At 43.8% G+C, this 13701-nt stretch overlaps 1 protein-coding gene across 4 annotated transcripts in view; it reads left to right on the plus strand.

Annotated features, from left to right (window-relative positions):
- The first annotated feature begins 216 nt into the window (after positions 1 to 216).
- rims2a (regulating synaptic membrane exocytosis 2a) overlaps positions 217 to 13701 on the plus strand; it is a 124859-nt gene continuing 111374 nt past the window's right edge. For 3 of the 4 annotated variants that reach the window (XM_061080662.1, XM_061080664.1, XM_061080663.1), the window contains exon 1: positions 217 to 407. In XM_061080662.1, coding sequence (XP_060936645.1) covers positions 217 to 407 — 191 coding nt within the window. The remainder of the gene's footprint in view (positions 408 to 13701) is intronic. The other variant, XM_061080665.1, reaches the window with a different exon arrangement.

Below are 13701 nucleotides of genomic sequence, written 5' to 3' on the forward strand. Positions count from 1 at the left end.
TTTTTGACGCTTATTTCTGCAGCACGGTGTAATAATCATATGTGCATGGTGCACTAGTGCCGTGCGTAAACCACGGTTCCTCCAGCGAAACCCCACCGTCAATTTCACTGTTTCACCGCATGAAATGTAACACATTTGTAGCTAGATCTCCCACCATGATGCTGCTGGTTGATGGTGCTTTTATCATTCATTCTCTGTAGCCACTGTGTGTAAAAGATGTCTGCTCCACACGGGCCCCGGGGCGGCCCTGGCCCTGCTGCTGCTGCTGCTCCTCCTGCTGCCTCAGCGGCCGGCGCCATGCCGGAGATGCCGGACCTCAGCCACCTCACCGAGGATGAGAGGAAGATCATCCTCGGTGTCATGGACCGACAGAAGAAGGAGGAAGCTAAGGAACAGTCGATGTTGAAGTAAGGAAAGAAGTAGAGATGGTGCAGGAGCTGTGTGTCGGCGTGTGCCGAGCTCAGCCCCGGGTGTTTCTGTGGGCTCTGTTTGTGCAGCGTGTGATTCTGATGCTGGAGCTGAATCAGTCCACTGTTAGTCGGCCAAGGTGAGGCGAACCTTCCCCTCGCCTGGTGGTCGCTCCTTGACCCTCCTCCTCCTCCTCCTCCTCCTCCTACTCCAGGAAACACTACATGTTCATGTCTGAGTATCATTTTCTTTATAAAGCGACACACACCCTCAGTACTTTCATGTATCTCACAGCTGTATCTCTACTATAATGGCTGGGTTGTAGCAGCAGCAGCGGGCGCCATTTTCACGTTAAAAAAAAAGCACGCCAAATTGCTTAACCTTTCCCCACGCGCGTCACAGAGATTACACAACATGACGCTGGGAGGATCAGTTAAGGTGTCCTTTCGGGACGATGGCGCACGCGGGGTGGGTGTGATTTCTACGTTAAAGTCTCTGTAAATCGTGTACCCCCCCCCCCCCCCCCCCCCCCCAAAAAAATACCCCTCCGCTTCCACCCTACACACACCGGCCCCCACTCCTCCTGTGTACAGATGTCGCTTGGAGCTGTTTCAGCACCACGGAGCTGTCCACACAGCAGGCTCTGTTTTTTAAGGTGGACCGGGAGTGTTTTCCGCCGCCGTCTCTTTATAACCTTTTCGCCATAACTCTGCTTTATGGGTGGAATACTGCACCCTGTCGACTCGCCCCGGTCATATATATATATATATATAAAAATAAAAAACCGCTCAGCTGATGTAGTGTTAGTTAAAAAACAGATTTGGGTTCCAGCTTCTTTCAACAGCTCCTGCCTGTCAAGGTGGTGGCCTTAAATGTTTCCATCCTGTTGATTTTTTTGTAGTTTTCCAACTTTAGTGAAAAAGGAGGCACATGTCTGCTTGCTCGGGAGCATTAAGTGTTTAGACTATTTTTACTTGACTTTCAGTATAAACGTACACGTGTATATCATAAAAAATAAAAATAGAGTATTTTTATACAGCACTTTCTTTCACTAATCGACCCCTCAAAGTGCTTTACACTACCAGCCCCGATACCCGTTCACACACACATTCAAACATTGTTTCTATATGCAGCGCTTTCTATCAACCTTTTCACATACTGCACTGTCTTGCCTAAGGACACTTCGAAATACAGACTGGAGTAGCCAGAGATCGAACCACGGTCCTTGTGTTTAGTGGACAGCCCTCTCTACCTCCTAAGCCAAAGCCATCCTATGGAGCCAAATCGTAAAGTTCATTATCTCAAGGTATTTAACACTGTAAGATTGAGACCATACAGTATAATAGAGAAACCCAGAAGTTCACACATCGAGCAAACCCATGGATGGCAGAGAGACCTAATGAATCAATGTGGGTGGCCATCTGCCTCGAACGGAAGGGGTGAGCAGAGAAAGATGGGGGGGAGAGGAGAGGAGAGGTGAGTGGAAGAGAAGAGAGAGAGGGGACCAGGAACAGCTATGCAAATGTCATATTTAAGCTCTGTCAGACTGGTTGTTATAATGACCACAATAGCAATGATAAATACATGTGATGATAGCGGCAATGGTTAATAGTAGTAGTAGTAGTAGTAATACTAATAATGAAATCTCTGGCTGGTTCTCTTGTGCTGCAGCCTCCCAGCACGTGCCAGTGTGACTTCAGTGTGAGCTCAGTGTGTGTGTGTGTGTGTGTGTGTGTGTGTGTGTGTGTTTGTGTGTGTGTGTGTGTGTGTGTGTGTGTGTGTGTGTGTGCCACACTCACTGGGAGCTTTTTAGAGGCATTAGAGCTGTTGTTTTCCATCATCAGGTAAATGTTTGCACTAAGGCAGCATTCCTAATGGAGAGCGAGTTGTGCAATCCCTTCCTAGTGCTGCTGCATGATAAACATGACTCACGTACTCCGAGACACGGCTACCTCAGCCGCTGCGGTTCATGCTGCGTGATTCATCCAAGCCTTTTCCCTCCGCCTCCAATTCCCCTTTCAATGTTCCACTCTCCATCACCTTATCCCCAATAGCTGACGTTTTTTTCCCTCCTACTTCTCTTTCTCTGAGGTAAAAGGCGATTGTCAGCTTTAGTCACTCTTAGTCTCACAGTGATGTCAAAGCCTTGTCATGACTGAGCATGGGCAGAAGAGGCTGTTCTTTGCAGGGACATGACTGACTGACTGTCTCACCATAATGTTACGTAACTTTGATTGTGGGCCACATGAACTGAAAGCGTTTGTGAGCCATGAGGTCAAGGAGGCCTCAGCGTGGAATGCTTGCGTCCTCATTTGCATCGTGTTTCCAGTGAGGCCTCTCTCCTGCACACCCTGGTTACCAGAGGTTTTTATTTCACCAGCAAAGCCAAACGCAACATCTGACAGAAGACGTGGAGTTGATATTAAGGGCTGGCTGCCACCCTTTTGCTGTTGTTTTGCTGATTAGAATTCCTGATTGGATCTCCTGACCCTGTTGAGGTCAAGTAGTAAAGTTTTCTTTCAATGTTTCTCACAGCACAGCCCATATTGGTTTGGCTTTAATGTGCTCTGTCTGTACGTACAAGGTGACTCATCATGAGTCATCAAAACAGTAAATCCCCATTTTCTTTACCTATGAATCACACAAGCATAACATATCCTGAAGCAGCATTAATTCACTCCGCTGCAGTGTAGGTACAGCAGCAGCAGATTAACTTGTTATTGAATGGTTCGTAGCATTTCCGCCACTGTCGGAAACAAACACCCACACAGTCAAATCCAACCCTATAGCCCTGTGCATCTACGCTGTCACAGTCCAATCCCACTGCGGCTTGGATGGCTGAAAGTGGCAGTTTGAACATTGAAGTGTGTAATCTAACAAAGGGAATCCTGGGAAGATGGAGGGATGAAGGAGAGAGAGGGAGAGGAACCTCCAGCTGCAGGGCTTGCCAACTTGCTGTCATCTCACTAGAGGTGCTACAGAGAGCGAGGATGGAAACCCAGTGCTGCTGACTCGCATGTAATGAGCTTCTCTCTCCTAGGCCGCTCGTTCTTAGCAGGCCTGTGTATGTGTGTGTCTGCATGTAGAAAATGTGCTGCACCAAGGAGAAGTCGATTTCTTGAAGTCCGTGAGGCGGCGCTCATTCTTAGATTCCCCTCCTAGAAAGCTCCTCAAAGATGCAGCCATGTAAGTGTGTTTAGCTCAGAATCATTACATTTTTGCACACAAAACAAGCTTTCCATGCATCAGTGCGTTCCTGTACAGCAGTGATGGTTATGGGACCCCCACCCCCTCCCACATAGACACTGTGTATCCCACAGGCTGGCATCAGCTGCCTGTGATGGGGTGACCCACACAATGCCTGGGGCTCCACTTCTCCTTTCTCCCTGCTCCTCCGATCCTCCAGGTCCACTTGCCGGTTCTGCTTGGTGGCTAGGAGTGGCACAGTGTGGGAGACTGACTATCTTTCACATTTCCAACCTCTATTGCTCTGTCGTTCTTTCTGTTTCTCTCGCTCTTAATAAGCAGTGCCTGTTGCAAAGGTATAAGCTAATGAAACATAAACACACACATAGATGCATATATAGGTGGTTGTACCGGGGGATGATTCCAATATTAGTAGACAGACACATGTTGCCGTCCTTCCACTTCCTACCACACTAACAGCCTAGTAACTGTTCCTCCACGTGCCTGTAACAGTGTAAACTCGTGGATCAGGGGACTGTGTCATTCGCTCAGGGACCTCCTTTGACTGAGCTAATTATAATGACTGACTTGTATGAGGGACTCCCACTGAGATGCTGGTATTCCAGGGCTCTGAGTCTGCTGTGTCTGCTGGTAATGGAATGTAATTGTATCATGGCAATGTGGTGAAGATATTGTAAATAGATGATTCTTAGGAGTTAGCTGTATGTTGTGACTAAATTAAACAAGCAATTTAGCTTTTCACTTCCATTGAAAAACACTCTATCCTACAATTCCCACAGTGCAACTGGACAGCTACCCCTCGCTTAGACCCCACTACGAAGGGCAAAAGCTCACGACTTTGTTAACTCCACACACCAAATTTGTCATTAACATCAATTTCCTTTTAACACTTGTAGTTTCCGAGGCTACATCTATACATGTTTATCTTAAAACAGTGTTTTATAACAAATACAATCCACACGAGCATCTTAGGTCTGTACCTGTAATAACTCCAGTCCACACTACCACTCATGAAAATGTATATTACAAGACCTTTCATTTACACTGTGAATGTACATACCTTAAGGGAGCGGATTTGTCTTCTCCTCAGTTGGTTGCACAGTTACTGAAAAAACGAAGAATGGGAAACAACAATGGTGAAAAGTAAGACAAGGGATTAATTTTCTTAGGCCAACGATGTGGTGGAACATATGCTGGTGGTTGAGTCGCAATTGATATGACCAATCAGGAGGCAGTGCAGGTGACTGCGTCATAATTTCAAAACTTCTGCCTGTTCAGAGTACAATGCACCCATGGGCTTTTCAAACTGGGGACCAATACTGTTTCCAATAAATTCTGTTTGAGGTGCTCAAAACTGAGGAGTAGTGTGGACAACAGTAGTGATGCGTTTTGAAACTAAAATGTAGTAGAGTGGATGTAGCCTAAGACAAGTCAAGTTGTCATGACCCCAGTGACATCATCAGGGTTATTTTCTCAGACCAGTAAAAGTTCCTCCTCAGCCACATCAGCCACTACAAGGGTCTTGTTGTACTATGCCACTGCACTGTGCATTAGACAAGATAGTAGTGAGGAGAGAAACAAACTAACTTACAATTTAATAATCATTTGACCCGGAAATGTCATGATAAATGTAACTTCAGTGACACTTTAATAGTTTACACCGCAAATCAGGGTTCAGGGTCTGGAATCATAACTTGAAATTAAGTGTTTTGTTCTGAAATATATTTAAATGTTTTCATTGATTGTGAGAAAAAGTATTATGTTCCTGGTTCCTATAACATGGCCATGGTGAAAGGCATATTTGTGTGTGGGTGTGTGTGTGTTTGTATGTGTGTGTGTGTGTTTAACATGAAGAGCATTGACCTAGAATTAGCTTTGATTGATCACATCCCATTTCCTTTTTCTGTTAGTCCCTCCAACCTAGAGAGAGAGAGAGAGAGAGAGAGCAAGATAGAGAGAGAGAGAGAGAGAGAGAGAGAGAGAGAGAGAGAGAGAGAGAGAGAGAGAGAGAGAGACACCTATGGTTGTGAAATGAGGCAAGGTAATGCTCTTCCCACTGGACAATGTACAGTACACGCACACACCCTCTCTATCTCTCTCTCCCCCCCTGCCTTTTTCTTGTTCTCTCAGTTCACTCACCCATGCTCACTCGCCTTCCCATGCAAAGAGCAGATTCTGTCATGAGCGTTCTACAGCCGCCCATCCCCCATGACTGTCCCCAAGGGAAAGCGCGCGAGAGAGAGTGAGAGAGAGAGAGAGAGAGAGAGAGAGAGAGAGAGAGAGAGAGAGAGAGAGAGAGAGAGAGAGAGAGAGAGAGAGAGAGAGAGAGAGAGGTTAGAGAGGATGCTGTCTTGACTCTATAAAGCAGAACGCACGCCAGATGAATACATCATCATGCTAATTAAAGTAACAATGTGTTTTGGTTACGGAAGGCTGGCATGCTGTCAAGTAGTTTGGCTTAGCTGGACAGGAAATCCAGTTAAAACACAATTGTCATCATTAGACAGAAATATAAAATAACATATTCACAAGTTCCTCATAAGCTGTGGAAGTGAAGCTTGATTAGTGTTGTGGTTATTGGTGCTCTCCTATCGCACATATTTGTTTTTACATTTCTGCCATTGACCTACTGTACCTGTCTAATTACCTCTTGCTCTGTTCTTTTTCTCCATATACTCTCTTTACACTGCTATATAATGAATATTCCCTCTAATAGATAAGGCTGGTGTCCTTCGATGTTTACCTATGCCAAGGAGGCTATATGTTGTCATTGTTGCTTGTCTGTCTTTCCGCAGAAATACACAAAAAATACTTAACAGATTTAATTTTGATTTGGTGGAAGGGTAAGGTGTGGGCCAACGAATTAAAAGAATATGTCAAGATATAAATATAGATATTTAAAGGACCGATGTGTGCAATTTAATGTGGCTTGATTTAATGTTAGGTGTTGTGTGACTGTTGGGACTGCATGCACTTTATTCTAGTTTTTGTTGTTGTAGACAAATAGCATGAAAAGACCAAAAGCAACACAGTGTCTTCATGGTTTCATGAATGTAAGTATAATATCAAATATTTAAGAAAAATAATCCTTCTCCTTTGAGCTCTGTTTTGGTCTTCTCCTCCTGAGAAATATACTCATGCTCCACTGTTTCCACCACCCAGCTTCCAACAGCTGGTGCTGTGCCAGCGTTCAATCAGTGTTTTCAGAGATGTATTTATCGTATTATTGATGTATTATGATGATTTATTATTTTGCTGAGAACAGTTGATTGCCCTCACTGCTATGTTGTGGGCCATTAAACCAAAACAATACGCTGAAAGACACTGAAGAGTTCTGTAGAGCAGAGATAAACTGTTGGTTTGGATGATAATTCTCAGTGAATTCATCATCATGAGCAACTTTATCTCACATTTGACCTACTGTCACAACATAAATCTTCATGAGTAAGGCGACTGGGCACTGTAGTTTTAAGCAAATGCCTCTGAAACAGAGGGAAATCTTTCACGTCCTATGTCAACATGTCACCCAGTGCAAAAGTGTGGCTCAATTTGTTTGGAGAATATTATAGAGCAAGATATGGCACAAATAAATACAACTACACAGACAATACTTCCAAAGGATCATTTCGTTGTTGATTTTCGTCTTTTCACAGGTTGTAATATTTAAGAAAACTATATAATATTAACTTGTTTAATGGTCTGAGTTACTGAAAAAAGAAAGGAGAGGATACTTCAGGATAAGGGGCATAGAGGAGAGGGCAGGGTGAGAGGAAAGTTTGGGACAGGTTAGCATGGGAGAGGGGAGAGGAAATGAGAAGGGACGAGGGGGGGCGAGAGGAGAGGGCAGGAGAGGAGAAGAGAACATCAGAGAGAAAATGAGAGGAGAGACAGTGACGTCTGAGATGCTATCAGGTCTCGTTGCTGATATGACAGCCTTAGTCCCCGTTGACAGAGCAATCAGCCTGCCATCTCCCATAGCCTGCTGTTCTCCTGTGAGGCACAGCACAGCATCGGCCTCTATTGTCTTTCAGGGCTTTGTTCTAAATAACATCTGCATTCGTCAGCATCGGTTTTATTCTCCTCTGGGCTCTTATCCCTCAAGCAAAGTTTGAAGGGATTTTCCTGTCCCTGGCTGCGCAGTTTGAAATGCCCTTGGTGAAACCTGACAGTAGGAAACTGTTTCAGAACGAGATTGTTGTAACTTGGTACAGGGCATGTTTTATGTATTTATAGAAATATGTAATACAATGTTACACAGCAGCACAGGAAGATAGGTTTTCATTTTTAAACTGAGCTTGAAGCAGATGGAGCACCTAATGTTAAATCATAAGCTAATACCAAGACCCTAACTTTCGGTTGAACACTGAACACCTGATAAACCTCAGAAATAATACTTGCCAGCTAATATTAACTAGCTAGTAGCCAAAGAAGGCAAAACAAAATTGCGTAAATAAATTGAATCAAGGAAACCAACCTTCCCCTTGTATGACCGTCAATATTTTTCATTCAGCGTAACTGTATGATTATTGAGGGAGGGGGGTATTGGTACAGACTGGCTTTGTTTATTGGAGGGGTTACAACCCCCTGAACTCCTTGTAAAATAGGCCCTAGGTTATTACCAAATTTGATAAGGTTGCAGGTTTAAATCCCATGATCAGAAAGCATTGTGTATACCTCAGCTAGCATGTGAAAATGCTCAAGAAGTTGGTGTGATGTATCACACCAACTCGGTATATGAACCGATGTTGATGTTGTGAGGTTCAAGAGTGCAACGTAATCAGTATTAGCAGCTAATGATCCTATAAGACTCCTAGCATGTTGTGCAAGAGTAACCTGATTGAGAACACAATGCAATAGAAAAACAGTCTAGCTGAATAATACATATTACAAAGGGGGAAAAAAGAAGTAAAACGTTGCCCCTGCCAATGAGAGTAGAAGTTTGAGAGGGAAATGGCACCAAGAAGAGAACACTTTATTGACCCATCCCCCTTCCCCATAGTAGAGTGTTGAGTCAATGTAGAGGGAGATAGACAGCATCTGACCCTGTAAGGGAAGCCTAGTGCTTCTGAGGAACATATGTGCCTGCTATAGAATAGCTGTCAGCTGTATCGTGAGCGTCAAGTCTATCTCTGAAAACCAAGTAGTTGTGTGACGATATATACTCCGTTGACAAATTCAGCACATCACACTAATGGGCTCCGCACTACGCTCACTATTAAAGGAAGCAAAAACTGGAAATACAGTGGAGCCCAAAAGTCCCTTTCCCATATGGGAAGGTGGTTAGGGTACACTGACACAGCACCTGTGGGACAGCTGGGTGCTGTGTCAGTGTAGATAGTTACAGCTAGTGAGGTCTGGTGCCACTTCTCTCCCCTGTGACATTCCCTCTGGGTTTGTTTTATGATTGTTGAACCCTGAAAGGTCAGAGAAAGGACATGCCGTGGAAAGTCACTTTAATTCATTTTTTTAAATAAAATACACCAGCAAGTTAGTTCTTACTGTGAAGGATTTTCTGAATCAGCTAAATCTAGTAACCCAGCTGGACAACAGTTTAGTACTTTTATATGTACTTGTTGGAGTGTCTGTATATCTGTTGGTTTTTGATGCAACCAAAGACAATTTTTTTTGTTAGTGTTACAGATACCTGGATAGATAAAGTGAGAGTCAGTTACAAGAGTGTTGAACTAATAATAGTGGAGACATTCGGCTTTCTGCAGTGGGCGGCAAGCAGCCAGGAACCTAAACAGGCAGCAAAGCCTGGGGTTATTTAGGTGCCCAGGAAAACCAGGCAGCAAAGCACCTACCAGCAAGAAGAGAAAACATCCCTACATAATAATAGGGTATATTCAGTCTCATCTTAATCAACTGAGCTACTGAAAGTGAACTGGAAGTGATAACTCCTACAACTGTATGTGTGTTGGTGAAGGAATAATTTGATTTCAATAATTGATTTTCTAAAACAAGCTTAATTAGATGTCTTTTTTGCCACTTGTCATCATAGTTTGTATCATTGAGGTTTCTAGTTGTAGCATCTTTATGCCGATTGCCATAACAAAGAAGGTTATGTTTTCATCTGTGTTTATTTGTTGATCAGTTGTTTGTTTTTTATCTGCAAGCAGAATGATGAAAAAAGTACTGAGCTGATTGTTGTAGAAGGATGGGGAGTGGGTGAGGAAATAGCCCATGAAATTTAGCTGCAGATCCGTTAAATCCGTTAAAGTGTGTAACGGTAGTATCGGACATGCTGCTGATGCTAGCCTGTTAGCATTTGACCTTGTAGTGAAGCCTTTTGTATCATTAACTTAAAAAATGAAAGAATGTAAATATTCTGTTGTGTTATCCCAATTGTGAATTATCTAAGTTAGCTGTAGCAAAATCACAGTTAAAGCCATGTTGGTGCTTATTGTCACACATACTGAGGATTACAAACTCCCATTTAAACTTGCTGCAGTTGCCTTCAGGTACTTGCTAACTACATATGTAGTGTGTGTTGTGTATAGCTTGGCAAGAAAGAAACTTAGTGTATTTCCAAAGATTCTGCAAACAGTCAATCCGGCCATTTATCTGTTTTCCTCCCTGAGCTTGTCTGGCCTTGAATCACAGAGGGTCCAGATGAGCCATTCATGCCCCACACACCTTTCTCCTTCATCCTTCAGTTAATGCAGGCTTTTCTAATATTGTTCATCTTTTTGGGAGATTTGTTTTAGCGCAAATCTGTATTTCACTTACACCATGTTTCCATCTCCCTCAGCCTAGTTAGTGTCTAACTTTTAGTTTGAAGCAAAGTCCACACCTAGCAGGCCTCTCAGCAAACTAGCTGCTAACAGCTAAACTTGTCCCAACCAGACTAGCATCACTCACATACACACATTAGCACAGGTGAGGGTTGCTGCTTATGGAAGAAGTTCTATAAGTTATTTTAGGAAAAAATTTGAGTCAAGTCAGACTCACTCCAAAATGCAAACTCATAGTTTTCATATAGGCCACCTTAAGCAGTTCTATTTTTGGTAAAGGCAGACACAATATAAGCAAATATTCATGTTGCAGATTCGTACAGACGCAAACAGCACACTTATAGACACGTAAAGTGGATACAAGGCTATGATGTTGACTTAGGCTAATTTCTGCTAATTCAATGCCATTGCTGCTAACACATATAAATGTTTAAAATGAAAAGAAAAATGAAAGTGAGAAACGAGAGGACTTTTTATATTCCTAACTCCAGATGTGTTACTCAGTGTGTGACCTGGTATATTTACTAGCGTACGTTTACACAGCACTCAGTTTGTGTGTCCGGCCACGTTCTGCTCATTCAAGACTCATCTGGTCGGAGCAGGTGCAAGCTGGTGACTCAAACACGTGCATGCTGCTTAGCCGGTCCCTCTGATACGCCTTTGTGTGGCCAAAAAAAATCACAAACCATCCAGTGCTTTCTATAAACAAATGCAGCCGCCCTGTGTCCGTCTGCCACACAGATGTGGTACAGTCAGTGAAATGAGATACACATGCACGCGCACACACTCAGGCCTCATAATCTAGCATATGGACAGGTGCAGTGATTTTATCGAGAAGCTTTAGATTTGTTTATGCAATCCCTGTTTAGTTCATAATTGTGTTTATTATATTGCATACACTTTAGATTTTTATTTAAACTAGTTGCTTTTAATGCTTAATTTTTCTACATTGGATTTTCTGTTTGCTCTGCACATAATTTCTATTTCATCTTTTAATTCTCTCTTTTGCCATCATGACCCTCCCTTTCACAGCTATAGTCATTTGTTCTCAGAGGTGTAGCAGGGATCCAGGGTTTGATGTTAAGCAGCATTATAATCATGCACATGTACAGTGGATACTGCTGTAGGTAGATTACAGAAGCAGCCGACTGACATAAATAGGGGAGGATAAAGAGCAGCCATTTTCATGACGTCACTAATGTAGCCATGGCCCTTATATAAGTCAACTGTTTGAACACACTCATACACAGGCACTGTCATGTAACCTACACTAGGACATACTGTACAGCATACAGACCACTGCTCATACTGCCTAGGGCCGAAGGTGGCTTTGTGTGAGCTTTAAATGCATTATTCCATAGAGTCAGTGTCTGTTTGTGTGCATGTGTGTTCAGGGTTGCTCGGTTTGTGTAGTGTAGCGTGAACTTCATCGGCTACCGTGAAAAAAAACAGTGAAGAGGCCAGTTTTTCATCCCCATCATCTGACAGTGATAAGGAGGGAGACAGAGAAAGTCAATGGTGTGATCCCGGGATCGTGCTCCTCAACCGAAGTCTGATGGAGTATCTCCCACTAATCCCTTAATATCACTCGTCCCACGGAGATACTGCTGCCATCGCCATGGTGATACCGAGCTGGCCTGGATGTGTACTAGTGGAACGAGGAGGGGGCTGGGAGGAGGGGTCGGTGGAGGAGAGTCGCTGCAGATAGAAATCCTCTTTTATAAAATATAAGTTTGATCATTTGAAGTGGTATCTCGAGGAAGGAAATGCAGGCAGTTACAGTCACCTGGCGTCCGGCCTTGAGGAGGGGGGGAAGTTGGTTGAGATCGCTGCAGATTACAACTAGAAGCTGGTCGCCTTATCCTCCAGTGGGCAGCCGCTCGGATGGTTGGTTGGGTGGATGGCTTATGTGCAAAGAAGCTGCTAATGCAAGGGAATCCTTTGATTTGGTGTTGGACAGCAGCCAAAGTCAAACTTATCTTTCTGCCTACCGACAGATGTTAAGAGCCATCAAGTTCAAGTTAATTTCAGTCGGACAGTGGTCACATCTGTTTATCTGACCGAACGTGCTATTCCTTATAGCTCTCATGGTATGTCTGCTCTGGCCTTTGTATCGAATGACAACTTCATGAGGTGGCAAATACAATTCCAGGGGTGAAACTTCATAAGGCATCTACAGCAATATTTCTGCAAAGCGATGGGTGTAGCCTGTAGGCAGAGAGGTGATATCAGATTGCCCCTGTGCTTGCTGGCCTGTGTACACTGTATGCAGTTTAGTTAAGCGAGCTAATGGTGACGTGCTGTAGGGCTGAATTGGGACAGGAAGGAGTGGAACAGGCAGGGCCAACAATAGGCAGGGTATCTATTACCTGTCTATTGTTAGCCATGTTCAGGCTATTATTAAAGCCATGAGTGTGCCACAGACAGCTGACTGCAGTTTCAGTACAGCCCACCTACGGCTCCCAGCTGAGATCAGCAACATCATCATGCCTTTTTTTATGTGTTTAAGAATGGTACTGATGGGAATTTGGAGTGCGGCAGTTGGGTGGAATATGTTCATGATTGTCACAACTGCTGTGACAGTTTATTTTTTAACTGATGTTCTTAGCAAGTCTTAATTTTGGAGATTAAACCTGAGATGTTCCAGTTATGGGGTAGTCCCTCACCAGGGAGACCAGGAGAAAAGTAACTGGGACTAGGCTTTTGCTGACTACGAGACTGGAATTAATATGGCAATAGCGAGACTGGGCAGAATTGGTGCTTGAGGAGTGGTTATGATGGCTCAGCCCGTATAGCGCAGGGTTAGAGAAGGACAGGGGGCTGCATTCAGCCGCCACTGTCTGGCTATTGGAGCTAGAGACTGGGCTAATGCAGAGGGCGTTGACCTAACCGCGGCGGGGCTAAGGCTGAGTTTCTAGAGTATCCCCAGTGGGGCTGTTCATCCGTGCATGGGAGGAGTCGTGACGCGAGCATGGGACATTGTCAGCTGCCAAGAAAATGCTGAGCACAGCCAGAATAAAATGTATCTATGTCAGGATGAATAAAGTGCGCTGAGAGGAGAAGCAACCAGCATTCACATACAAAGAAAGATGTGTGCACCATTACCCCAGTAACTAAGTAAGTACAACAGAAACAGTGTGTATCACTACAGCTTAATAATTGTTGCTCATATAGTTTATATGTTGTTCTATATAATAAATTAGCTCCATTAAAATGAACCTTGTTCATATGTTTCCTGTAAGCCTGTATGGAAATACACTTGTGAATGTGTGGGCTGCCGGGTGATTAGCTGACTCTTTGCCACTTGGAAATCTCTCAGGAGGGGAGATATGGAGCAGCTCAATTGAATCCT

The sequence above is a fragment of the Limanda limanda genome, chromosome 11 (genome assembly GCF_963576545.1).
Source record: "Limanda limanda chromosome 11, fLimLim1.1, whole genome shotgun sequence".
In the NCBI taxonomy this organism is placed as follows: domain Eukaryota; kingdom Metazoa; phylum Chordata; class Actinopteri; order Pleuronectiformes; family Pleuronectidae; genus Limanda; species Limanda limanda.